Source organism: Prunus avium, chromosome 1, assembly GCF_965620075.1.
Source record: "Prunus avium chromosome 1, drPruAviu1.hap1.1, whole genome shotgun sequence".
Lineage (NCBI taxonomy): Eukaryota > Viridiplantae > Streptophyta > Magnoliopsida > Rosales > Rosaceae > Prunus > Prunus avium.
In genome coordinates this window covers 45,822,951-45,848,153 of record NC_142284.1, presented here as the reverse complement: position 1 = coordinate 45,848,153, position 25,203 = coordinate 45,822,951, and the positions used below count along the sequence as shown (strand labels likewise).

General features: G+C 39.5%; 2 protein-coding genes and 1 non-coding gene across 4 annotated transcripts; 1 reads left to right on the top strand and 2 right to left on the bottom strand.

Annotated features, from left to right (window-relative positions):
- Window positions 1-200: 200 nt before the first annotated feature.
- On the bottom strand, window positions 201-3,788 carry HCF136 (photosystem II stability/assembly factor, chloroplast (HCF136)). Its single transcript, XM_021955740.2, has 9 exons — window positions 3,364-3,788; window positions 2,987-3,222; window positions 2,458-2,588; window positions 2,060-2,192; window positions 1,316-1,438; window positions 1,134-1,208; window positions 934-1,049; window positions 524-616; window positions 201-422 (listed from the first exon to the last, which is right to left on the bottom strand). Exons 1-8 carry the CDS (start codon window positions 3,719-3,721, stop codon window positions 550-552), a joined length of 1,239 nt encoding a protein of 412 aa, XP_021811432.1. The 5' UTR covers window positions 3,722-3,788; the 3' UTR covers window positions 201-422; window positions 524-549.
- A 139-nt stretch (window positions 3,789-3,927) lies between these two features.
- On the top strand, window positions 3,928-4,000 carry TRNAA-AGC (transfer RNA alanine (anticodon AGC)). The gene has a single exon. It is a non-coding gene; the product is annotated as a tRNA-Ala (tRNA).
- A 1,402-nt stretch (window positions 4,001-5,402) lies between these two features.
- Window positions 5,403-25,140, bottom strand: LOC110754588 (Zinc finger, C3HC4 type (RING finger) family protein). Of its 2 annotated transcripts, XM_021955667.2 has the most exons (13): window positions 24,589-25,137; window positions 23,718-24,444; window positions 17,566-23,558; window positions 15,292-16,802; window positions 14,759-15,022; window positions 13,530-13,750; window positions 13,180-13,451; window positions 9,471-12,507; window positions 9,258-9,390; window positions 8,165-8,688; window positions 7,136-8,047; window positions 6,353-6,535; window positions 5,403-6,011 (listed from the first exon to the last, which is right to left on the bottom strand). In XM_021955667.2, exons 1-13 carry the CDS (start codon window positions 24,936-24,938, stop codon window positions 5,814-5,816), a joined length of 14,325 nt encoding a protein of 4,774 aa, XP_021811359.2. In that variant the 5' UTR covers window positions 24,939-25,137; the 3' UTR covers window positions 5,403-5,813. The 2 variants fall into 2 exon arrangements, with proteins under 2 accessions (XP_021811359.2, XP_021811360.2); XM_021955668.2 differs by lacking the exons at window positions 5,403-6,011; window positions 6,353-6,535 and having other exon boundaries at window positions 7,404-7,543; window positions 7,951-8,047; window positions 24,589-25,140.
- Between the last annotated feature and the right edge of the window lie 63 nt (window positions 25,141-25,203).

Sequence of the window (25,203 nt, the reverse complement as noted above, 5' to 3'; positions counted from 1 at the left end):
CCAAAATAGCTCCTTGACTACAACTTAACATTGTTATTATTATTATTGCTCTCTTCCCTTGTAATTTTAGTACATTGGAATTTGGAAGAGAATGATAAACAATCCGATTAAAGAAGAGTTGCTAATTACCGAATTAAAAGTTTTGTATTTGTGTTTCAGAAAGAAATAAAGATATCGTGGTGGTGTTGGTGACAAACATATTTCACATCTAAAGCATGAGATTGAGTCATTGACCCCGAAGGAAGAGCCACCATTTCTATAGACATAATATTTGTTGTCGAATGGTAATTCTTATTTGTATTAATTACAGCAAAATTACAATATCAAATGAGTGACACTTTGACCCCCTCTTCACAGCTTTTGATACTTGATCATATATGTATATCAGCAGCAGTACAAAATTGCAAGCACCGTTGATCAACCTGCATATATGCACGTGTCAATAAATAAAATTTTCCAAAATTTCTGAATGATGAAATGAGATATTCCAAGAAGGCCCAAGAGGAGACGCAAATATATTTACCGTGTGTAAATTACAAGTTTACAACTTCATCCAAGATACCGAAGCAAGACCCCATCGTTTCCCAGCACAAATCCTGTACTGTCATCGATAAACCTGCACCAATACAGAAATTATAAGAGCTTGTCTGTTACAGATAAACAAGAGCTCATGTGATGTGGACCTTCCATTGAATTGCTAGTTCTTTCCGATTTGATGCAATATATCTATAAGATTCCAAATCTATGTGGTTTTATCTATTCTTTTGGCCTCCAACTGGAGTTTTCTCATATTTTGAAGTGGTTAACAAGGGTAAAGGAGATCATCCTAATAACTGACAAGACATAGGTGTGTGCCTTGCATTTGGAAGATTTTCGATTTGACCAAATTACAAATATCAAACACAGACAATCTTTTTGAAGGGTTCTACTTACTTTACGGAGTATAGATTTGCTGCAATATTGTCAGCTGCTTTGTCACGGGTCCATGTCTTGCCACCATTGGTAGTTCGCAACAAAATCCCACTCCCCCCAGCTGCCCAAGCTTCATCCTGCATAATACAGTCACTAAACATGTAAAAAGATGGGTTCCAGAAACTAGAAGGTTGAAAGATTAAATTTGGTGAATGAGTTACCTTTGATCGGTACCCAACATCAAGAATGCCAAAACCCCGGCTTTGGACTGGAACTTCTTCAAACTCCTCTGTTAACTGAAACAATAAACAATAACTTTGCTTCAACAATAAGAGAACACCAAGGTTATAGGGTGAATTCTTCTTGCAACTTAAGGTTACAGGGTAAAGCATTGTTTACTTACCCCTGTACCTTTACTCAGATAAAGTCCTCCTCCACGAACAAGAAGCCAAAGACCACCATCGGCTCTCCAACCCATGTTTTGAATTCTTCTTGCAACCGTTCTGTTATGTGGCTGCCAGAATGGCTGAAAAATTAAAGGCAAGCAATCACAGTTAACACGAGTGCTTTGTGAATATCCCACACGAAACTAAAAAATTAAAATGAGAACATGCATAAAGCCAACACAGGATAATTAACAAGTTATTGACTACCAGTGTCACAAACAAAATGACAACATTTTCTAAAGTACATATAACTTATAAGCATACAATTTTAAATAATTAATGTCATCAAAGTGAATGACTGCAAGAATGCTACAAATGAGTCCTCATGCTTCGGAGATACAACATGTGGTTGAAAATTATCAAAAACTCAATTAAGGTTCTATTTTCTTCTTCCCTATTTTAGCCTTATGGAAGGCCATCATTTCCATCAAATCTTTGACTATCATGCCCTGTCCCCGTACTTCAATGATCAACATATGTCATGTTAAGTCTCCTCCAACCTGTTTCACTCCTTTAAGGAATTCACATTGGTGCAGTAGTAGCAGCCAATGCAACTACAGCCTGTATGTTTGCACAATAATTAAACTACCCCCTAACAACATGGTTCTCTAACCTTATTGTATCTAAATTTTAGGGGGGTAAAGGAAAAAAAGAGAGTGATTAGACAGAAAGAAAAGCCATATTGCATAGGAGAAACTCACCTGGCCGGGCTCCCAAGTAAGATAGAAGTTACCACGGCTTGACACAGCCACATAGTTTCCATCAGGCGAGCGGTTCACGGAATTAAAAGTTCCCGTGTAGTAACTTGCACCGCTAATGCCACTAGAAACTGTTCTGAAAAAGCAATGAAGAAACATGAATCTTGTTGCTTTTATATCATTAACAAGGAGCAGCCATGTAATGTAACCAACTCAAAAAAATGTAAAGAGCTCAGGAAAATTAAAATAAATCATCACATGTCTTCACGGTAAGTAAAATCTTAAAATTGAAATTTTTTTGTTGGAATTTTAAGTTTTCAACTATAATATTCAATCCAACCACTAAAAGAAAATTTCCTTGAATGGTTATGTAGTCATATAAGATTTTAGAAGCAACATACCTATTAAGAGTAGCTGAAACAGTCTCCTGAACAGCAGCCTTCCAGTTGTAGCCTCTATTTGATGTAATATAAATTGCACCTTCGTCAGTCACCATCTCTGCACTCTTCTCACCAGTTGCCTTTATATAAACCTGGAGATATCATAGCAGAATCACTTATTTCAGCTTACCGATAGGCTATATATCCAAATGGAAGACAATGTTGTTTACATCCTCTGATAAAACAATGACAAGGAACCAAGATTTACTGGAACAAATATATCCTAGGAAGGAAGGATATGTTTCATAACAGAATCGGCAACAGAAGTTCAATGCATTTGGAAACACAGGGTCACCCAATGCTTTGTAGCCTCTGATTGCAACATAAGGGTGAGCAAGAATCAAACCACGCCAACGAAATATCCATTTCCATTGCATAGAAACAAGCTTTGGAGATATATTGAGATTAAATGAGTTGTAGTGTATCTAAAATTGATATTGATACGTACGTGCAGAATTATGGTGGACGTATGTGTAAGAGAAAGCTTTACCATATCTCCAGGAAGCTGAGAGCTTAGCGGTATCCTTTCCCAGCTGTTTCCAGAATCAGAAGTATGCAACAAAATTGCAGGTTTTCCAACAATCCAACCCTCGTTGCCTTTGAAGCTAATGGAATTGAATCTGTAGTTGAAATCTTCGTCTTCAGCTGACGGAATTGAACGCGCAACCCAAGTGTCTCCACCATCCTTTGTCTCTAAAATGGTTTGCCTGGTCCCCAAAAGAAAACCTACCCACAACAATTAACCCACGCTCAAATTTAATTTCCTTGAGTTAATTCCAGCTCATGAATTTTTCTGAGGAACCAAACAACAAAGTGTAGAAAGAAAAGAAAGATGGTAGATGGAGCAGTGGAATGAAGTGAAGTTACCGTGCTTAGGGTCCTCGGGCACAAAAGCAATGTCGAGAAGGACGACGCCGGGGTCGATAGGAAGGGACACTTTCTCCCACTCGGAAAGGGCGGGCTCTTCCGACTTGGCTGGTTGTACGGATCCAAACAACGGCAGAGTAGTGAGGGTCAGAGACAGCGCCGCAGTCTCAGAAACAAAATGTCTGCGACTCACCAGCGAAGAATCAGAAGAGGAAGCTCTAGTAATATTGTTGAAGCGAGGAAGAGATAGATAGGTTCGGCAATGACGAGGAGTGCTTGCGAATTCAAGAGAGGGTTTCACCACAATTATTGGTTTGGAGAAGTCCGTCGTCAGTTGCAGAGTAGTCGCCATTATCATGCTCACTCTCTCTCCTTCTCTCTCTCTCTCTCTCTCTCTCTCTCTCTCTCTTTCTCCTTCTCTTATCTCTCTTATCCGGAAGAAGAAAGGATCAACGGCTTCGCGGGTGATTTTGAGCTCCCATGGGAATATCCACGTGGATAGTCCATTTAATTTGGTTTATAATATAAAATTATGTAACTCGTATCAACAATCACACAGCAGACGGGGATGTAGCTCAGATGGTAGAGCGCTCGCTTAGCATGCGAGAGGTACGGGGATCGATACCCCGCATCTCCATAGTTTTTGTTATTTTTCTTAAAATAGTAGTCATAGTCATAGCTCAAAGCTACGTTTGTGTTTTTTTTTTTTTTTTTTTTCCTCCTTTCCTCAAATCAGATTCCTTATTCAAATCATATCTCCATATGTCATTGTTAAAGAGTTGCTTTTTGGGATTTCATGCACACCATTGTAAATATTTGCTGAGTTATAAAACAATTATATAGAGCATGTTTCGTTATTGGAATTTAAGTAGCAGCTTAAGTGAATTTCCGAAGGTGTGTAATAATACTAATTAAAACGAATTCACTTGATGTCAGAAAAATACAGTGGGAATCAACATGCTTAATCCCTAAGCAAATAATGGATGTAGTTCTTATGAAATTGATTATGATAATTAATTATGAGAGAATCTGACGAAGTGAGGAAACCAAATTAACGTGGTACTAGTAGCTGAATAATTTCTTCCATATATATTAACATAAATATTGAAATTGTATGCAGCTTGTGTTGGAGGGAAAGGTAAAGAACTAAGGGAAATGGGCGGAGTATAAGAGGCATGCAGAGGAGTTCATATGTGCGTGCATTCAGAAAGGAAGCAACAACGTGAACCGGACGCCCGGTGGCTTGTATGTTGCCACCACAGTTTATTCCATTTACTTGGAGGCCAAGCATGCCTCCCTCAACTGCCCTGCCGGCTCCGCTACCCCATCTGATCTCATTGCCTCTATCAAATCACAGGTCTCACAACAATTAATTCACTTCTATATTTAATACAAATAATGCTATTTGTACGACATTTATGGACCACATTGCTCTACATCTAATAGAAGTGGGTCTCATATTTGTTTTTGTTAATAATGACTAACTTTGACTGTTGTTAGGTGGATTATATCCTGGGGGTTTCGAACCTGATAAACACGAGTTACATGGTTGGATTCGCAAACGGAGGAAATTATCCGAACCAGATTCATCACAGAGGAGCATCAATTATATCAATCAAGAAGGAGGCTACACCTGTGACATGCAAGGTGGTTTCGAGGCTTGGTTCCACAAAAACGCACCCAACCCCAACGTGCTGGGCGGAGCCATTGTGAGCGCGGATGAAAACGACAGTTATACCGACACTAGAGAGACAATTATAAACTTGGCGAACCCACAACTGTGAACAATGCCCCATTAGTTGGCGTCTTTGCTCACTTTGCTTAATTCATTCACAACAATTTGCAAGCATTATTTGTAATTTGTATGCCTACCATACATTCATCCATCAAATGAAGTGAAAGTTAATATATAAACAAATTAAAATTAAAAAAAAAAAAAAATTTGAAGTGAAAATTTTAGATAATATTGCTTCATCTTTCGATAATCTTTCCAGTTCCATAAATTAAAGGTTCAGGAAAAAAAAAAGAGAAGAGGGTCATGAGAGGGATGATGGCTTGTACACGCCAGATTCATTTTCCCATCAACTACTATACAAACTATATATATGTATATATACATATTTTTTTTGGGTCGAATGAAACTATGTATTTCTATTTCACTATGTACACAACAAAATTTAGACCCACCAGACAAGGGGCATTGACAGTTATTCCTAAGATAAAAATCGATAACTTTCCTATTGCACTCGAAGAAGAAAAAGAAAAAACTCAACTTTCCTAGAGATTAATAGAACCTATTCCTTTCCCTCCTTCCCTTTGCTTTATGTTGACCTTCTCGTGTTCCAGAAAAAGAAAAGAAACAAGGAAGAGAGGTGATTCTCGTTACCCAAAACTAAATGTATAAACATAAGAAATGCACAACCCCTTCTCCGTCCGAAGTAACAAGGTGATCATGGCCGAAAAATTCTCATAGTTTTTGAGACCCGGAGCCGACAAAATGGACACCTAGAAACCGCAGAAGAGCACCTCCGACAAAGTACATGACCACAAGGAACTATAGTTATGTCAACTTCAGCAGTCAAGCAGACCCGACAAAGCCATGCTGCTTTTGCTGTATCAGCTTCTTTTGCTGCCACATCAGCTTTTTCCTGAAAATTAGTTCAATAAATATGCTTTCTTATATCCTCCACAATCAATTTCTCCATATGCTAAATCTAATAAATATGCAGACTTATATCCTCCACACTGTAAGGCCCAAAAATAAAACATGAAAGGACAAATAAGCCTCAGCAAGTGAAAAAGTAAATCACTTTGAAAGTGATCCAGCTCATATATAAAAACATGGTTGCGTTCTGCTCCCTTGAGATTCATAGCGCACCAAAATATTTTCTTCTAAGCAACACATATGCAATATTATTCCCCTATATTCAAGCAGGAATGCAGTGTTAGATAATAAATTGTGTAAAATATGTACAGTTTAATAGCATACCTGTTCAAGCAAAAGTGATGTCTGGGACTCCTTTAACTGTTCTTGCAGCGTTAGTGTTTTCTGCAGCAGGGACTGCTTCTCCACATCCATATAAATCCCAGCTGCAGAAAGCATCTCTTGTACTGCTTGCACCAGTTCTCCAGCTGATACTCGGCCATACTGGAGCTCTTTGCCAGCTTGCAGCTGCCCATGAAGAAACCAATTTGAGTTTGATACTTGAAGGAATACAACTGAAAACTGCTATAACACCTAACTTTTTTCTCAAACTTTTTTTCCCAATTCTTTCACATTGAATGACTCCACTGGTATCACAATATTATGGATCTCGCCTCATGTGAGAGTTGGAAAAGATATAACAGGATATCACAATATTATCGTACAATCAATAATATTAGACACGTAAAGCATTCAATTCAGTGGAAAACATATAACAGGACTTAAAACAATAATTTTTCCTGCATGGATTAAACATCTAGCTTTTGTGCAAACTTTTGAACGCCAAAAACAAAAGCATTAAACAGAAGGAAAGAAATCAAAAAGGGAAAAGAGAAAAGATAAAAAGTAGGGGATTATCTTTAGGCAAAGTCCACTTCTTTCTAACATGAATATGGCTCTGGAATACTTTGTATGGAATGAGTCTTCTAAGGAATTGAAAGAAGGATCAAGCATTGCAGAATAATCTGAATGAGAAAAACCTTACAAACATAACACTTAAAAGAGGGGAACGGCATGCCAAACCGACTCATAACGGTGAGTGGATGGCAAGATCAGAGGGGTACAAACCTGAGAAGATCTTGCTTTGCCGCTTCCAGAAGTTTCTGGCATTTCGACAGGAGTTCTGTTATGAACTATTGTATGACTATCATCCATTGGCATTGGTGAAGTCTCACTGCCCATTGCTATACTTCTGAATGAGAAAACATGTGAAGAAAGAAGAGGCTGCATCAACCCTGTTGAGGTTTCCACCTTGAATCTGTACAGTGCTTGGCCAGCTGATGGTCTGACATCATCTGGAACTCTACCATATTTGAGCTTTTCTCCATTTTGAGAGCGCCATGCCACTATCTCTCCAGCATAAAACGGCCTCAATGGATGAAATTGTACTTGGTGAACATCTTGAGGCAACAGTTCTTTGCCTATCAAACCATTGCTTCCACTAGTGGCTTCCATTTCTTGTTTGTCAGAACAAAGCTTCAAAATATCAACAATTGCAGTTTCAGAGCCTCCAGGACAGACAAATAAAGATCCAATAGGTAACGGAGTAGGGGACCCTAAAACCAGGCTCACAACAATTGCAATAACATCAAAAACTGAAATATAGGGTGGTGGTTCGGCAACTAAAATGCTGGTGTTAGACCGGTTAATGAAGTAAAGTGTCCGATGCATGGATCCATCAACCCACTCTGGAATGATGGAATCCTTAGCCGCTTGTGTGATGTCTACTGACTTTGGGAGAAGCAAGAAACGAGTATGAAGGCACTTAACAAACTGCAACTTTTCTGCAACAGCTTCTAATAAATTTTGTATGGTTCCCAGAGATAAATTCTTAATTGCAGGAATGTAACTAGACATGCTATTTACAACGGTCCATACAGCACCTTGAAGTGACTTGCTCAACAATTTCTCTCTGATGGCTACTAATGGAACCGAACCAATATAATCCAAAGTCTGCAAATGCTCCTGATGATCTAACTCCTACATTCAGAAAGCAGTTCAGAAGCAGATTTTACATAAAGATAAAGACAACTCTACTTTGGGCAAAACAAATAAAGGAAAAATAAAAAGTAATTAAGTTTTAGAAGATCATGCTACCTCAATGACTACATCAGACAGCTTTTTGATGCCCAGGACAATACATAATCTCTCTGGAAGATCTGGGTGAATAAATCTGAACCTTGAAGGGTCAATACATTTTACAAATCGTGATCCATGGGAATCAATATACACACAGGATATTGCATGAACAAGTCTGCAGCTATCATCGGGGACTATTGCTTCTGATGTCCAATTGGGCCAATTAGACATGTCTTCCCCGATAGCATCATCACAGATAAAGTACAAAATCTCCAGGACAGCCCGGAGTTCATTTGGATTTAGACGCTGATATCCACAAGTTCTCTGGAGATTCAAAAGAAGATCCCTCGCAGAGGCAATTGAAAATATGTCCTGAAGTCCCAAATCTTTGAGAATCTTCAGAAAAGGAAGATATAAAGTAGGAAGTTCAAATGCAAATGGGGACAAGTTAATTGTTAGACGGGCAAAAAGCAAGTTTGCTGTCACCAAGCGTGTTCCATTTGCAGCAGGTATAAATGGAACTCTCTGCAACTCCATTATATCTGCATAAACAGAACAAAGATTACCCGTTATTCAAATTTGTTCATCTTGCTTGGGTGCAAAATGGAAATCTTTTTTGTCTCTTTTTGATTCAATAAAAATTTTATGTTGCCTATAAACAAATACTAAAGAAGGCACTACTGACTTGGAATCACATCATGAACTCAATTGAATAAGCAGCACAAACACTCGTAAAGCCAGTACTTGATTTTAGCATGGCACAAAATATCTCTGCCAGATATACCTTATCTCAGATTTTTTCATTTATTTATAACTAATCCCTTTTTTGTCTAAGAAAGGTAACGTAGCTGATTAACAGTAAGTAGTGTGTATGGACTATGGAATGTAAAAGAGTGAGACAATAAAAAAGAAGGTTGGAACAAGCAGAATTAACCAACAAGAAGCAATTTGCAGTTGAGATGAGTTATTTCCTCCCACACCAAAGGTTTTTTTGGGCTAAAGGTCAGAAGTACTGATAATTTGCGAAAACAGAAGCTCAATTATATGTGAAGATTATCAATTAAGAAGTGACACAAGACCACAATTGAAACAAAACAGGAATGGAGTCTACCTGAGGAAGAGAGGGAATTCCAAATCTTATCCAAGTACTTTAACACCTCACAGGAAGCTTCATCAATAGTCATCATGCCTGATGCAGTTGGCCAATGAGCAAGTGTGTCTTCACCACCATTTCTTCCAATACTCTGGGGAACAGTCATGTAAGCAAGATTTTAGCACTCAATCCATCATAGTGGATGAATATACAAGGGACTACTAGAGTTACCTGCAAGTGTTTTAGTACTGTAGGAAAAGCTGGAGGGCTTCTGAGCTGGAGTGATCCCCAAGAGTACTCAGGAGGAACAGCACTTTGTCTCGAAATAATGGGCACATAACTCCAAGCCAGAGGCCAGTCCTTTAACAGAATAGCTTCATTATATGAAGTGAGTACTCTCTTGCCACCTTTTTTCCCAACCACATTTGGAAAGCCAAATTCAGCAGGTATGCATTTAATCTTGCCAAGGAGATCACAGAAGTTGTTGCCATAGAGGACAGCAAAGTTCGAGAAAATTGCTTCAACAACAGATCCAGCTAATGTCCATACTTCCATTGAAACTTCACTCTGAGTGTTGCTTAAATCCTCAAAATCATCCAAATCTCTGGACTTCATGCTTTCAGTTCCAAGAAACTCTACTCTTTTGGCACATTCAAGTATTACATCAGACTCTGTTGCAGTCCGGAGACCAGCTTTTCTTAAAATGTGAAGCCACCCATCTGTAGTAAACCTTTCTCCTGGAAATTTTTTCCTCTCACCAGAGAAAACAGATGTTAATAAAGCATCACCAGGATCAAATAAATCTTTGGGCTTAGACAGATATGTGCAAAACTCATCGGCATTCCTTACAAATTTTGCCTCCTTTAAAGCTTCGATTACAGAAGAATCCATTCGGAGGTCTTGCCAGTTTGTGTAAAGATATATTAGTATATCCTCCTTTTCAGATTCAGGTTTACCTTCAAACCCAGGCAATCCAAACCTGATTAAAATCTGCTGATCATGCAATTCAGAGACTCCGAGTGCTCGTAGTAATGAAAATTCAACTGAACCAGTGGAGTAGGACAGGCAGCGTTCATCATAGGGCATAAGGAATGAACTTGAAGAGATAATACACTGATCATCACTGAGCAACCGTGTGTATGAACCCACAACTGTTTTATATATAGGAAGTGAACGTAAAACTTCAAGTTCTTCCACTCTGTAATTAGAGCCATTTGACAAGAAATCGTTAGCAAAAAGTGCAAAAAGTGCATCGCAATCTGAAGCTGAAAGGGAAGTAAGCTCAGGGAAATAGCCAACATTTCTAGCTGCAACCAACTTGGAAGCAATAATTTGACCTAATGATTGGCCAGGAGCAGGGAAACAGTTGCATGGAGCAGCACAGTCCAGAAAAGCTATATCAAATATAGGTATGCTGCAGTGATTCAACAGTGATAACAACCAAGGGTGTTTGTTTTTAGCTACTTCAAAAGCCGATGCGTAACCATGAATTGATTCAGATTCAGGCGCATCATTGCTTCCAGTTGCTCCAATTTCCAAGGAACTTTCTTCTGAAGTTGGATCAATAACCAGTGGTGGAATGAAAACCAAATTACGCTCCCTAACACGGCATAAGATTGGCCGACCAAGAAAAGCAGGAATGAGGGGCCAATCAGAAAAGAGCAAGAGGTCTTCTGAACAGCCATTGAAATTTTTCCAGAAGAGTCTTATCCATTCGGGGGAAGGACCTCCTTCACCACCAGAGCTTGATGTATTATTCTCCCATGAAAACCAAGGAACCATATTTGAGGCCATCACATGACTCACCCAGTTATCATGAAAAACTATCCTCATATGACTGGCCAGTAAGTGAAGAGAGAAACTTCGCAGTTTTAATAATGATTGTAGCACACCATTTGAAAAAATATCAGCCAAGATTGATCTATCCAATACTTTAGGGTGGACAAACTTTTCAGCCAAAGAAACCATCAATGACAGTTGCTCCTTATTCCCAACCCAAAGTTCAGTAGTACCCAACTTAGTTAAATGGTTTCCGGCAGTTGGGCATGGTAAACCTTTGAGCTCAGCTGCTATTGATAGAAGATTCTGGTCTCCATTTCCATAGATGCTGTTGCTGCTACCAGCAACCACGTTCCTCGGAACCAAGGGCCCCCCAGCCCTACCAATATCCTCAACAACTCCTCGGCCAAAATCAAATAAAGCCTTCCCCAAACTTGTCACCATTTCAATTGCATCTCCTGAACTGCTAGCGTTCTGAGTAGACGATGCGGGAAAATTATGAGTATTAGGGACTGAGACAGAACCAGAACTGCTACCAACAACTTGACTTTCCCTATGGATATAGTTTGTGTTATTGTGGTCAACTGTCAGAGAATTTCCAATGGAATTAGATGATTCTCTAATCTCAACATCAGACAAACAGTACTCAAGAACATCTACATACATATCAACTGATCGAAGAACAAAAGATGTTGAAGAAACTCTTAAAAGATTCCGAACCATTTTAGGTTTTACTTCCCGAACTGCAATCCCTAGGGCTTGGATTTCAGTTACCAACTCCCAAGGTACTGAAAACACTGGGTAGTGCTCCTTTACGAAGCTGCAAACTGTTGCTGGAAGCAACTTACCACCCACCCCATTCCCTGGTTGTGAAAGAAACATACCCTCTTCAGCCTTGGCTAGGTTTCCAGAGTAAAGCTGCCACACCGGAAGGTCAACAACACGAGCATAGAAAGGCCTTATCACACGTTCAATTAGGCATCCCCAATCTGATTTCAGCACTTCCATTGGAACTAAACTACAGTCGTTTCCTTCTTGTTTGACCATATTATGCCCATTAGACCTTGGCCAAAAGGAATAAATTTTATCTCCATAAGCCTTCAAAGACAGGCTGATTGCACGACCTGCACTTGATTCAATTGCAGAACTCGAAGCATCTCTTCTTAACCTCTGGATTTCCAATATCAATTCAATGTAGGAATCACGGACACATGACATAAGCTCCCTGTTCCAAGCTTCCATTAACCGATTTCCAGCATCAGCTTGTGCCTCTTCTGAAGCTTCTTTGTCTTGGTAATTAAAGAGGGAGCGACCTCCATTGTGACAAACCAGGAAACATCCAAGAACAGTAACAGGTATATTTATACCACCGGACAAAGGAAGAGGGGACATGATAGAACTTGCTAGACAAACATCAGCAGGATGACCATCACGGGATATATGTGCTGCAACTCCAGCAACAGGTGTTAAGTTGTATGCCAGATATCGCCTGCAAAGAAGTAAGTGGAATCCATCAAGCACATTCTAGAAACTTATCAGAGAAGTGCAATTTGTTAACAGGATATTCTCTGTATCGGCAAGTTTCACAGCTCGATGATTCTAGCCATACTTAATAGTTAAAACAAGATAGTCTCTATTCGTTTGAAGTCATTACTGAAACCATAAGTATATTATAGATCAAACAATTTTCCAGTTGACGCAACAGAAATGGAACATTTTGAATGCAGGAATCCAGTCTAAAGAGCAAAAAGTGTGTAAATCTTATGACAGTTCAAGTTATTGTCTGTCATACATGGGAATGGAGAAAAAAGAATATTAAGCACCTCTAAATAACGGAATGCCACAAATGTTTATGATTTTTTATTCTTAGAATTTGTATTTATCACTCAAATTGTAGAAAAACCATGCATCACATCAACTTACTGATGCCAACCTTAATACAACTTTATACATCAAGTTGTGAGTTTTGCCTTACCTAGAAATCTAATGCTTCCCCAATCAATTATTCATCCCTCAAAGAGTTCACAGAATTCAAGGGAACCCAAATTTAACAAAGGTAAATCATCAAATATATATTTCCAACTTTTCACTTCTAAACTGCAGACTGTGCAGTGACAGATATAGGAAAAAAAATCTATATCCACGTTCTTGCATAACATACCTATCAAGAGCCATATTTCTTGTTTGCCCAGAGCCTATGCTGAGTGCAACGAGCCATCGGTCAACAACTCTTGCTGCCCCATGGTTCAAATTTACATCTATTACATGCAATTTTGTTGCAGCATTGGAGCTATTAAACAATCGAGATATTTGAAATTTCCTCCATTTCTTCTCTGAAAATGGATTTCTCATTATAGCAGATGACGAATCAATGCTAACTGAATAGTCCTGGTGTGGCTGCGAGTTTCCTTCCTCCCATGTCGAGATTGACACCTGATCATACATAAGACCACTGTACATAAATGCTGTGATATATGGTTACATGCACAGAAAATTAATCTCTAACAATACCTGCATCACCGACTTTAAGAATATAAGTGATCTAGAAGAGTGCTCCAAAAATCTTTCACTAATCTGCTTTATTCTCCTTAGTCCAAGTTCTAGTCCATTATTCAAACATTCAGATGATAAAGGCATGCGAATAATAGTAGAATCCAATGATGGCCATGATATACTGGGACCAATCAGCATGGGATTAAATTGATCACGGAACCGGTCAGTCAAATTAGTACCTGAAAACCGAGCATAAAAAAATTTCTTAGTCTTCAATCTTACTCAGCATGAGATGAAAACAGAGTATCAAATTAGCGGATTGTGACATGATGTACTTATTCAGCCTTGTTCCAGCAGGAAAATGTCACCTGGAATATGGTTCACTTGGGTACATGGTAGATACACAGCATGTTACTTTAGTTAGTACACAGTTCAGAGAGTAGACTTAGTACGCTACTTTGGATCATGGATAGAACTGTTACTATTAAGTATAGTTTTACCTACACATTACTTCATCGATCTATAAATAAACTTCTATATTTTTCTTTTTTAACTTGAAACTCATTATTTTTCTATTCAATCCTTTGTTAAACTCAGATAAATGATGCATTTTGGTTAGTCATAGATATGAAGTAAAATGGTGAGATTGGATATATCAATTTAGCTTTTCGAAGCACAATGCACCAGATGTTAAGTTTTACTGTTACTTATGCACTTACTCTCAGACACCTTTCAGTAGGAATATGATATACTAAAATCGGATGGTGTTTCCACCAAAACCATTTTGTTACTGTGACAATTGTATAGCCAATATTAATATATATTTGAGTTAGTGTCTTTTAAGGGTAGTTAGGTCTTTTACTTATCTAGGGCATCTTTATATGCCTATATACTGTTATATAGGCATATAAAGATGCCCTAGATAAGTAAAAGACCTAACTACCCTTAAAAGACACTAACTCAAATATATATTAATATTGGCTATACAATTGTCACAGTTACCACCACCACAATCACACAACAAAGTGACCAATAAGACAAAAATACCAATACTTTCATCATTAAGGAATTTCTGAGTCACTTTCAAGAGGAAAAAAAAAATGAAAAGCTAAAAAGCATTATGAAAGTCATAAAGATCATCTGAGAAGTACAAAAAATGGGTACCACCTGATACACAGGGGGCATTCAATATGAACACCTTAAAAAGGAACAAAAGATTGAAAAATGAGTGGGCAATGAATAAATACCTATCAAAGAAAACATTTTTGCCGCAGGAGCACAAGTTGACGGTGCAGCAAGCACCAAACCGAGGGGATCAAACATGTATAAGTAGCCACCAGAAACAACTGAGAGTAGATCACAGACAAAATAACAGCTAAGCAAAGCCAAACCATAGTTAAGTGTATTGCCCCTTAGTCTCCATGGAGGTAGAAATTGGAGGCTACTTATTTCCTCTCTACTCAAGCTGACCCCTTCCAAAATGGCTAATAGGGCAGGCCCTTGAAACTCACCTACGGTAAACACCAATTTTGTAAACAAAATCAAGAATAAAGCTCAAAATCATTACACTTTACAGCTAGTAGAACAGTAAAAATTGATTCTTCAGCAGGTTAACATGTTAGTGAATAGTGAAAAAGGCTAATAACAGTACCAGACATCAACATTAAAATCAAAAATTTATCTTTTGCAGCCCAAAACTTATGAAGATCCCTTTCTCTATGAACACATTCTATATATTAACTCATTCAAAACAAAAAAAGATTACAGATATTTCAGTTACCCATATTGTGCTGCAACAAAGACTGGCGAGGATGTTCCCTCTTGTCAAAAATTAGGTGAAGCTTATTGGCTTTGCAGCAATCTGCCAACTCAAGTAGGTCAAACAATAAAAGCTCATTGTCCCCATAAGATGTCAAAAGCTCTTTTATTCTAGCATAGTCCATGCAAGGAAGATCTTTAGTCATGTCATCGTCAACTAAAGAGAGGCAGCGAAGTGATTGTACCCCCAACCTACTTGCCAGATCATTGCTGATAGTTGGATGTATAAAATGTTTCCCAACAGGAGTACTATTATCCATCCATGGTGCATCATTATACACAAGATCTCCAGCATGCATAAGAACTGCAGACGTGTCTGGAATTAAGATTGGAGTGTTAGAAGCTTCAAAAAGTGGCTTCTCTGAGCAACAGTCTGCTACAGCATCAAGGATACGATGGACAAAATTTAACTGATCTGTTGACAATGGGAATCCTTTCACGTCATTTTGCAATCGTTGTAAGACATGCATATAGTCCCAAATATCAAAACTAATTCTGACGCCTAAATTCAAGAGCAAGTCTCTGAATTCCGATAATTCAGATGGAACAACATACAAATATGGAGTAAATTTCACAGGTGAGTCAAATGCAAGAGCATTTGGAACAACAAAGTTATCCCCAATCCAAACCCAGGAAACACCATCTAGTGCTGATTTTAGTTGCACAAATTCATCAGTGCCAATATACTCTTGCATCTTAGAATAGAGTGCTGGAATTCCCTTAGAAAGTGCAGCATCAACAACAGGTACATCAGATGAATGTAATTTGAGCTGGCTATATAACTTGGATAGCTCAATCAACTGTGCAGATAAAACATTTATGTTTGGACGATCCATCCAACCAAGTTTCTTTTGTAGGTACAACGAACAGCATTCACCATCTAGTATATGCATTGAGCAGGATACCACAAACATCTGGGATTTAGGTCTCACATTGCTTGGCCGGGACACCTGATTACTAGACTTCAACCATGGGATTCCTTTTAGAGGTGGGTCAGCATATACAGGACACCAAGCAATAGCCCTCATTTCAGACCAAAAGTCCTCATCTGGCTGATCATCAATCAAGTTACCAACGAATAAATTTATGTCCAGATCATCTAATTTTTGGTTCCCAATTCTCTTAGGAGACATATCATGCATACCATCGCCATCCTCAGTTTCATTGTTGTGGTGGAAAATTGAATTCTTCGACTCATCAAGATTTCCTTCTTCCTCGGTCGAGAGCTTAAATGAAAGAGCATCTAAACAAACAAGTAGCTTCGTCGCATAACTTAGTGTCTCTGGATCCCTAGAATCATGTAACAAAGAAACTGATCTAGCACAATCAAGTAAACCAGAATAGCCCAGAGTTCTTCTGAGTCCAAGCGTAACTAAAATATCCAAAGTTTCTGTATCTGAGAATTTCTCAGAAGGGAAAAAAACTTCTCTATGCAGCACCGTTCTTAGTGCAGGTACTCGAGGATCATAAAGCCTGTGAAAAGAAAATAGATTCAAAAAGCGTTATATCCTTAAGCTAATTGAAGGATGTATGGCATGTGTGGTGAAGTGGGTGGCGCTGATAGATGACCTTGAAACTTGAACATCAATGTACAAAAACAACTTTCTATACTTAATCTTTGATCCATTTATATAGATACGCAAGAGCAAGACATACATGTAAAAATTCTAAGCACCAACACTCAAAATAGGTCTTACAGGTTAAAATGAGTAGGATGGATTAAATCTAGGTCTTTTTCTGTGAGAAACAAAATTTACAAAATACAAGGTATAAAGACTCAGGAAACAAGAGGTCCACCATCCTCTCAAACTTGATACAAATCGCATTAAAAAAATCTAAAAAAACCAACTACAAGTCTGTCACCTTGTTAAAAGAACAAAACTCTACCAATATCGACACCACAGCAGCTCCCCACTATAATATTAGAACAGAACAGCAGAGGAGTACTAGAATTGAATCTACCAAGATAGATTTCATCTTGGTTCAAACAGGACTAGAACTAACTCATGGAATTTGAACAATTTTGGACATAGTCATGCATCAATTTGAACTTGCTTATATATATAAGCCTTGAGAATAAAAGAACATTAAAGTGCACCAAAGACCAAACCGTAAGAATCCACTGTAATTAGTACTAGAAAACTCTCTCACAAAAAGCTAAAATACCGAAAGAAAATAACAAATCACAGACTTAAGACACCTAACTATATATCACAATAGAGCACACAAGTTATACCTGGAAGGTTGCTGCCAAGACCCATCGGCTGTCAAAACAAAAGGTATTTCAGAGAGTGCAGACTTCAAAGAATTATCCTCTTGAACTAAAAGCTGTACGCCATGGAGAATAGCCGAAAGAGATCCCTGCTCTGAAAGGAATTCTGACATGTGGTTAAGAACATGATCTTTGTAGAATTCCATCCTGGAGGGTTCTCTGATCTCTAAATATCTTCTCAGAATAATTTTTTCCTTATCTGATTCTGTGCGCACAAAGTCATCACTCAAAAATTCTTCCGGAATATCACCAGGTTTAAGCAATTTGATAGGATTACTCAAACTTACTAGTTTTCTACTTTTATATGACTCAAACATAGGAAGGTGTTTTATGATGTCAATGTGTTTATATTCCATTTCCTCTTCAACAAACCATTTGGACTGAAGAATGAAACTCCGAAGTTCATGCATCTCTCCTTCCGATGCATTGTCGAAAAGCCCCTCAATGTTCTCTGGCCTATCTGCAACTGCCAGAAGTGCATTTAATAAGCCAATTGCTGTTGGCAACTGCACAAAAAATTTCAACTGTGGATGATCTATTGGGAGGTCTTGCCTCAGGAAAACACATCCTATTTTCAGCAACAAAGATGACATGTTCTCACTCCACCCATCATCCTTGATTACATTTGAATTTTCAACTAGTTGCAAGAGGCAATGATTCCCAACAGGCAATATTGGCCACTTAGAAAAAAGCGACAAGTCGTCACAAGAAGACCTCAAATAGGTCCAGAGAAGTCTAATCCACTCTAAACTTGGTTGACCCTGCTGACCAGGAGCCCATGTCACCTGTTTTGCATGATGCCACTCTGCTGGAAGTAATTTCAAAAGGAGCTTCTCCAGTAAATGGCATGACAGAAAAGAAATATTTGAGGCCTCACTTTGGGCTATGTAACATAGCTTCTCATAAACTCCTTCTGGGATTCCGCAATCTACAAGTTGATTTGGAACCAAATCCTTGAGAAGATCATACTCATCGCCTCGTGCAATATATATTCTTTCCCCAATCCCATTCTTGTCAAATGTTGTAAATGAACCATCAGCAAGGGGTAATAATGGCAAACCATACAAACTTGCAGATTCGACAGGTGTCTTCAAATCAAGTAAGCAATATTCAAGGGTCAATATCATTGTGTTCCTATCCTTGAATTCACGTTTCCTTCGAATTAATAAAGTTCTTAACAACTGTGGACTCAAAAAATGCAATGAGGGGCACATCTCCATAAATCTCTCAACAATTGGCTTAGAAACAGTGACCAGCGGTAGACCAGCATCTGATAATGCTTCAATTAGCTCATCTACCTTGTCAAAATTAAAATCAGGAAATATAGCCTGTTTGGCTGAGATCCACTGGCCATCTCGAGCTTTTGTATGTAATACACGAAGACTACAGTCAACAATATAAGTGTAGAGCTCCCGCACCACTAAAGCCCAAGGCTCTAATCCTCTTGTTTTAGGCCAAAGTGAAAAGAATAAATCACAAGGGCCAATCTCCAGTGCTATTTTCTCTAGCATGTGACCATAAGCAGGGGCAACAACACCTTCAAGCAGGTACATATTCCAATCTGAACGTTTTTTCCCACCGCCAGCCATGTCGTTCCCAAACCAGATGTCTCTCCTATTTGATGATAACTCGAAATATGCATTAACATGAGCTGGAAGGCCAGTACTAATTGGAAGTGGCAGGAAACAGAAAGCACGGCCTTCAAAATCTTTCCTATCTTGCAAAGAACCTGTAGAGACTTGAAATACATCTGACGCAACAGCACAGGCATCGTTCATCTCCGGGATATCACTCACGCCCAATCCAACCTTGACAGAGTGTAAATATGCAGCAACGCATGCCCAGGGTATATAAGTATGAGACTTGTCATTCAAAACTGCAGATTTGTTCTTAGTTTGTGCACCACCTAGACACTCAGAGGTTATCCAGCAGTGTGATACATTACCAGCTGAGCTTTCTTCTGTAATTCCAATCTTCTGACATTTATATGGCAAATCTCTGTCCATTGATTTTCTCAATTTCTTTAGGAACTGTTCTTTATCCAGTCCACTGTGCCGACTTCCATCAAACAAGCTAAACACATCCTGCAACGCATTGGACTCTATTTTGGGTTCAACATTGCAATGCTTATGGACACGATGTAAAAGTTGCATTTCATGTCCACTTCCTTCCTTCACAAAAACAGAGATAACTTTCACATTACGCAGAAAAAGCAAAGTTTCAGAAACAACTTTGGAAAATGAAGCAAAAAGGGATAGGACATCATCAGGTGCATATCCTTCTTTCTTTATTTGGCTTCTGGAAGCAGCACTGGCACTCCTAAGTGGAAACCGGAAAAGGGTTCCAGGAAACGGTTGCTGCAAGTCACAGCCGAAGTGTAAGAAGGGAGAAAATTGATCAGGAAATTGTTCCATAATCTTTCTTCCCGCAAATTTAATCCGTAGGCCAGGATGAGATGGAGAGATCCCAGGCAAATTACAGGCATGAGGATCAAACATAACAATGTTTTCACCAGAAACAAATGTGGGAATGTCTGTGAAATGATAGACACAATTAAAACCCAGTCCAAATCTCCCAATTGCAAAAGGCTTCTCTAGTTTACTTTCTTGGCCAATGCGTGAGATTGCATAAAGATCTTGGGGACTGAAGACAGAGTCATTAAAACAGTACAACGCAGGGCCTTGCCAATCTGCCATTTCAGGTGAAAGAACAGAAGAAGTCCCATATTGAGTTTTGTCCAGGAGAAAGCTCACCTCAGAAGCTCCTGCATCCTCTGCATTTTGAACCAGCTCAAATAGAATCCCAGGTCCATCTGCATACATTTCAAGAATGTGTTTAAGTCTAGTTGTCAAGGCTTCATGCTGTCCAAAAGCTTCAGCAGCCCCAGATAAACTCAAATTCATTGAATCAGCACTCTCAGCTAGCAAGGTCCTGCGCAGAGAGCAGACGCCAAGCTTCTCTGCAACATCAATAGATATGTTCCCATGCACAAATTTCTGAACCGTTCGCCTTGCATTCAGTGCCACATTAGATGGACCACCAAAGGGGCTATCATGATCCTCTGAGCCAAGCAACCAAGGAGCATCGTTATAAACTAAGTCGGTGGCAGGATATAATCTGCCGGACACATCTGGTAAATAAATCTTAACTTTCTGGTCATGTATCTGAACTTCAGCCAGATGCTGCACAATCAATAAGGCTGCTCTCATTTCCTGTGCATCGAGAGGGGAGGATCCTTTCTTCAAAGCCATTCTACATAAGATATTAGCATAATCTGTAGAGTTCAAGAATTCTCGAATACCAAGCTCTAAAAATAGTTCCTTGAAAACAGCCAAATCGACAGGTATGACACGTATATAAGGAGCCAAATGAATAGGACCATCAAGGACAACCTCATCCGCAGTTGCAAATCCATCACCCACCCAAATCCATCGACTACCTTCAAGAACAGCCTTTACAATGTCCATCTCATCTGAACCAATCAACCCTCTCAGTATTGAATATATCCTTGGCATTGCCAAGGCTAATTCCTGTCGAAGAACCTGGTCATTCACAATCTCATTATTTTTACCAAGCTCAAGTAGTTGGGCTGCAATGACACTTCCACCAGGTGGAGAAGACCACCCAAGACTAGTCGATAGTGCTGTCGATGAGCACTCTCCATCAAGTATTCGCATGCTAGCTGAAACAAGCCACAGATCTGCTTGCAGTCTTACAAGCTTTGGTGGAGCAACCATGGATGACACGACAGGCCATGGTAAAGTTTGAAATGGAGCAGAAACTACCACTGGGCACCAGCTGATCAGCCGAAGATCATTCCAGAACTTTTCAAGGTCAGATTTCAAGTTACGAGGCCTGAATGCGGTTGCAGCTCGTGACAACATTCTGTTCATTGTTCCTTGATCATCATTTAAAGCATTGGGTATCCATCTCATTGCATTAACTTCTAAGTAGGACAGAAGCACCTTGCCTTTTAATTGCGACTTTTGCTGATCCTCATGCATTAGCCGTTCAACCTGTCGAGCACTTTGTACGACTGTCTCAGGGGTCACAGATGTTTTAAGGCCTAAACCGTGTAGCATGTCCAAAATACCAGGTTCTTGAAAAGGACCACAGGGAAAACTATCAGAATCCTCTAATAGTGCATATAATTCTTCATTACGTGGATCATATAATGCAGTAGGAGACCTAAGAGCACCACCAAAGGTCGGAATAATTTCCAAATTTTTCAAATAATCCCTGAAAGATAAGTCCTCAACACACAACTGTGGCAGGTTTTGCAGAATAGAAAGAACAATGCTGTCACGAACTTCAGGTTGCAGCTCCCCAACTCTATTCAACACCTGCTGCTTATAGAAGCGTGCTTTCCCCATTCTCTCAATTCCATAATATCTTAACAAAATTTCCACCTCAACATCTGAGGAGCTAATAAGGAACTCAGCTCCAAGAAAGCACTCAGGGATGCCTACGGGTGGTAAGTACTTGCGCGGATTTTCAAGATCTGAGAATTGGAAACTTTGAGTAGATCCATCACCATACACTTTATAAATAGGCAGCCTCGTGCAATTTCTTATGTCAGACTCATTCAAACAGTCTCCAAAATACCACTTTGGATCAAGAAGAAATGCACGAAGTTCATCCCTCTCTTTTGCTTCCAAATTATGAAAACATGTTATTATGGTGCCATAATTTAAAGAGACAGCATCATATATAGATTCCAGAATCCCTGAAGCATTACCATCACTTACATAATGAGATAAATCTGAGTGTTCAACTCCATAATTGGGGCTCAGAATCTTGCAACCAATTTTAAAAAGTATTTCTTTCATCTTGTCAGAAAGCTTTTCTGCATTGATCAATTTTGATTGTCTCGAGGCTCTGTACAGATGGCAGGAAGTAGATGGCAAAATGGGCCAATCACTAAGCAATGACAGTTTCTCGCACTGATTCTGAAGATATTTCCAAAATAACACAAACCATGTTGAAGTAGGGTGATTATGACAAGACTCTGGATCCCACAACACTTTGCTTTTATATTTCCAATCAGCGGGTACAAATCTTGGATAAAATTGAAGAAAATACTGAAGATTGAAAATGACAAGATTTGCCTTTGAGGACTTTGCAATAGCAGAGAGTCTACTTAGTATGTCAATAGGAATATTCTTATCAATTATTCTATCATATATTTGTTTAAGCAGGATGAATTCTAAGTCATTGCAAATAAAATATGAAATTCCTTTGGAGGCATCTGACAACGATCCAAATTCACCATTTGCCAATGGAAGCAAAGGCAGGTTATATGCATGTGTTCCAACATCATCATCAAGCAAATCTTCAAGACAATATTCCAACAATACAAGCTTGAAATATTTGCCCAGGGTAGAAACAGATCTACACTCTCTGAGAAAACATCGTACTGTATCAGGAGTCACCACCTTCTGCTGAAAACTGGAAGCATATTTCAAGAGCATGTTAAATAAAACGTTGGGCAAACACACAATAGGCATTCCTAGCACAATCAGAGCCTCACCAAGTTCCTTACTCTTGGTAACTTCCTCATCATGTAGAAAAGCTTGAACTGGCGACACCCATTTTCCACCTTCAAGATCTGAATGCAACACAGGAGCACTAGAAATGTTTCTGTATATATGCTCAACAAGAATACTCCACGGCTCTTCAAAAGAACCACTTGGCCATAAGGAATAGTACAAGTCCCTGGAATCTAGCAGTCCCCGTACACCAAGAAGAAGTTGCATAAACGCAGGTGCCACAACATCTTCTAAAAGAAGCCTGTTCCAGACAGAACGGATTTTTCCACTTCTGTCCATGTCAGCCCCATACCAGATGCCACGACGATTCGACGAGACCTCAAAGTATCCATTAACTTGCACAGTGAGGCCAGTCCTAACGGGCAGAGGGAGAAAGCAGAATGCCCGGCCAAGCTTAAGAGCATCATTCTGTTTAAAATCACATTGCACCAATATAAGTTCTTTAGGATGTTATAAAGCAGAAAGTAATGTAAAAACTAAGAGGAAGGTAAAACTTATGAGAGACTGCAAGAAATTGAAATGCATTGAAATAGAAAAACAATGAATGTATCATATATTGCAAATTACATGTGCTGAATTATCGGATATGCAAGCTGCAACTGATGCCCATGGCAGCAAGTGAATATCATATTCCTTAGACGCAGTAGCTGCAAAGGAACCAATCCTACTGGATGTGGATGCCAGTGTCTGAACTAGATAAAAACTATCTGTCTTCTTCTCAGATTGGGTCCCAATTGTTGACTCACTTAAGAAGTCCACTGAATAGCAGTCCACCTGACTCTCTGTACAGTTTACTGACTTGGGAAATCTCAACGCAGCTTGCCGATGCCAAACAATATCATCACTAGCGGAAACGACAGAGCAGGAGTAAAGCTTCCTGGGCTCATTGTCCCAGGCCTCCCACACATACATTTCAATACGCAAGACATTTTTTAGGAAAAGTAACGTGAAAACTCCTTCTTCATAGAGCTGAAGAAACAAGGAAGAAAGGTCGTCTTGGGAATACTCTTGCCTGGAAAGCTTGCTGGTTGCTGCCTGCTCTGCATTCCTCAGAGGGAAACGGAATAGAGTTCCGGCAAATTGTGTTTTCATGTCGCAACCGAAAGCACAGTAAGGAAAGAACTGGTCTTTGTACACAGAGATGGCTGAAGAAGAAACATAGTCAATTCGCTTCCCGGGATTGGATGCAGAAACCTTTGGAAGAAAAATGCCTTGGGGGTCAAACAATACCACATACTTCCCGCTCACAAACGACGGCAAATCAGTTAAATGGTACACGGAGTTGAATCCAACCCTAAAAATTAGACAGAAATTGAACAAAAAATCAGAAACCAGTCTCCTTTTCCCGCCAATAGCAAGCATTGTCGAGCACCCCAATTTCTTTCCTGACCCATCAAGAAAACTAATGCTAATGAAAATTTAAAAAATAATAATTTACCCGAATCGGCCGGTTTTTGAGGCCTGGCCATGCTTGCTACTGCCGCCGATCCTCGAAATACTAACAAAGTCTTCCTCCGTGAAGACGGCGTCGTTGTAAGCCAAGAGCGCGGGCCCCTGCCACGGCGCCAGGGTCTCCGATAGAAGGGAGTCGGTACCGTGAAGCCTGCGGTCGAGGCAGAGTCGGACGGTGGTGGCGCCGGCATCGTCGGCGTTCTGAATGAGCTCTTTGAGCACCGTCGTCCCCTCGGGATAGTTCACTAAAACCTCCCGGATTCGCCGCGTCAGGTCAACCTTTTGACCGAAGTCTTCTAGAAAGATCGACTCCGGTGTCGCCGCCGGAGACTCCATACTTTATCTTGGTCTTCTCCGGCGTGTTTCTGATCCTTAACTTTTGTATTAATTGACTAAACAACCGCCATGGAATTTGAGGTAGTTACTGGAGGACCTGTCGCCGTAAAGCAGGTGATGGAGTTCTCAATTCTGGGAGGGGGAGAGAGTACGACAAAATGAAAGGGCGATTTTGGAGAAATCAGGAGACACCGACACAGAGAGTGCGTGTAATTTTCATGTAGAGATTAATTATGCAATGTTAAAACTCTAATTAATTACTGTT

Excerpts from the sequence above, each read along its gene's own strand:
- LOC110754588 (XM_021955667.2), bottom strand. The coding sequence starts at position 24,938 with ATGGAGTCTCCGGCGGCGACACCGGAGTCGATCTTTCTAGAAGACTTC. Across the intron at positions 24,445-24,588 it reads TCAAAAACCGGCCGATTCGG|GGTTGGATTCAACTCCGTGT; the intron begins GTAAATTATTAT and ends TCTAATTTTTAG. Across the intron at positions 13,751-14,758 it reads AAAAATGTTTTCTTTGATAG|GTACTAATTTGACTGACCGG; the intron begins GTATTTATTCAT and ends CTCGGTTTTCAG.
- HCF136 (XM_021955740.2), bottom strand. The coding sequence starts at position 3,721 with ATGATAATGGCGACTACTCTGCAACTGACGACGGACTTCTCCAAACCA. Across the intron at positions 2,193-2,457 it reads GTTTCAGCTACTCTTAATAG|AACAGTTTCTAGTGGCATTA; the intron begins GTATGTTGCTTC and ends TTGCTTTTTCAG. Across the intron at positions 1,209-1,315 it reads ATCTGAGTAAAGGTACAGGG|TTAACAGAGGAGTTTGAAGA; the intron begins GTAAGTAAACAA and ends TTATTGTTTCAG.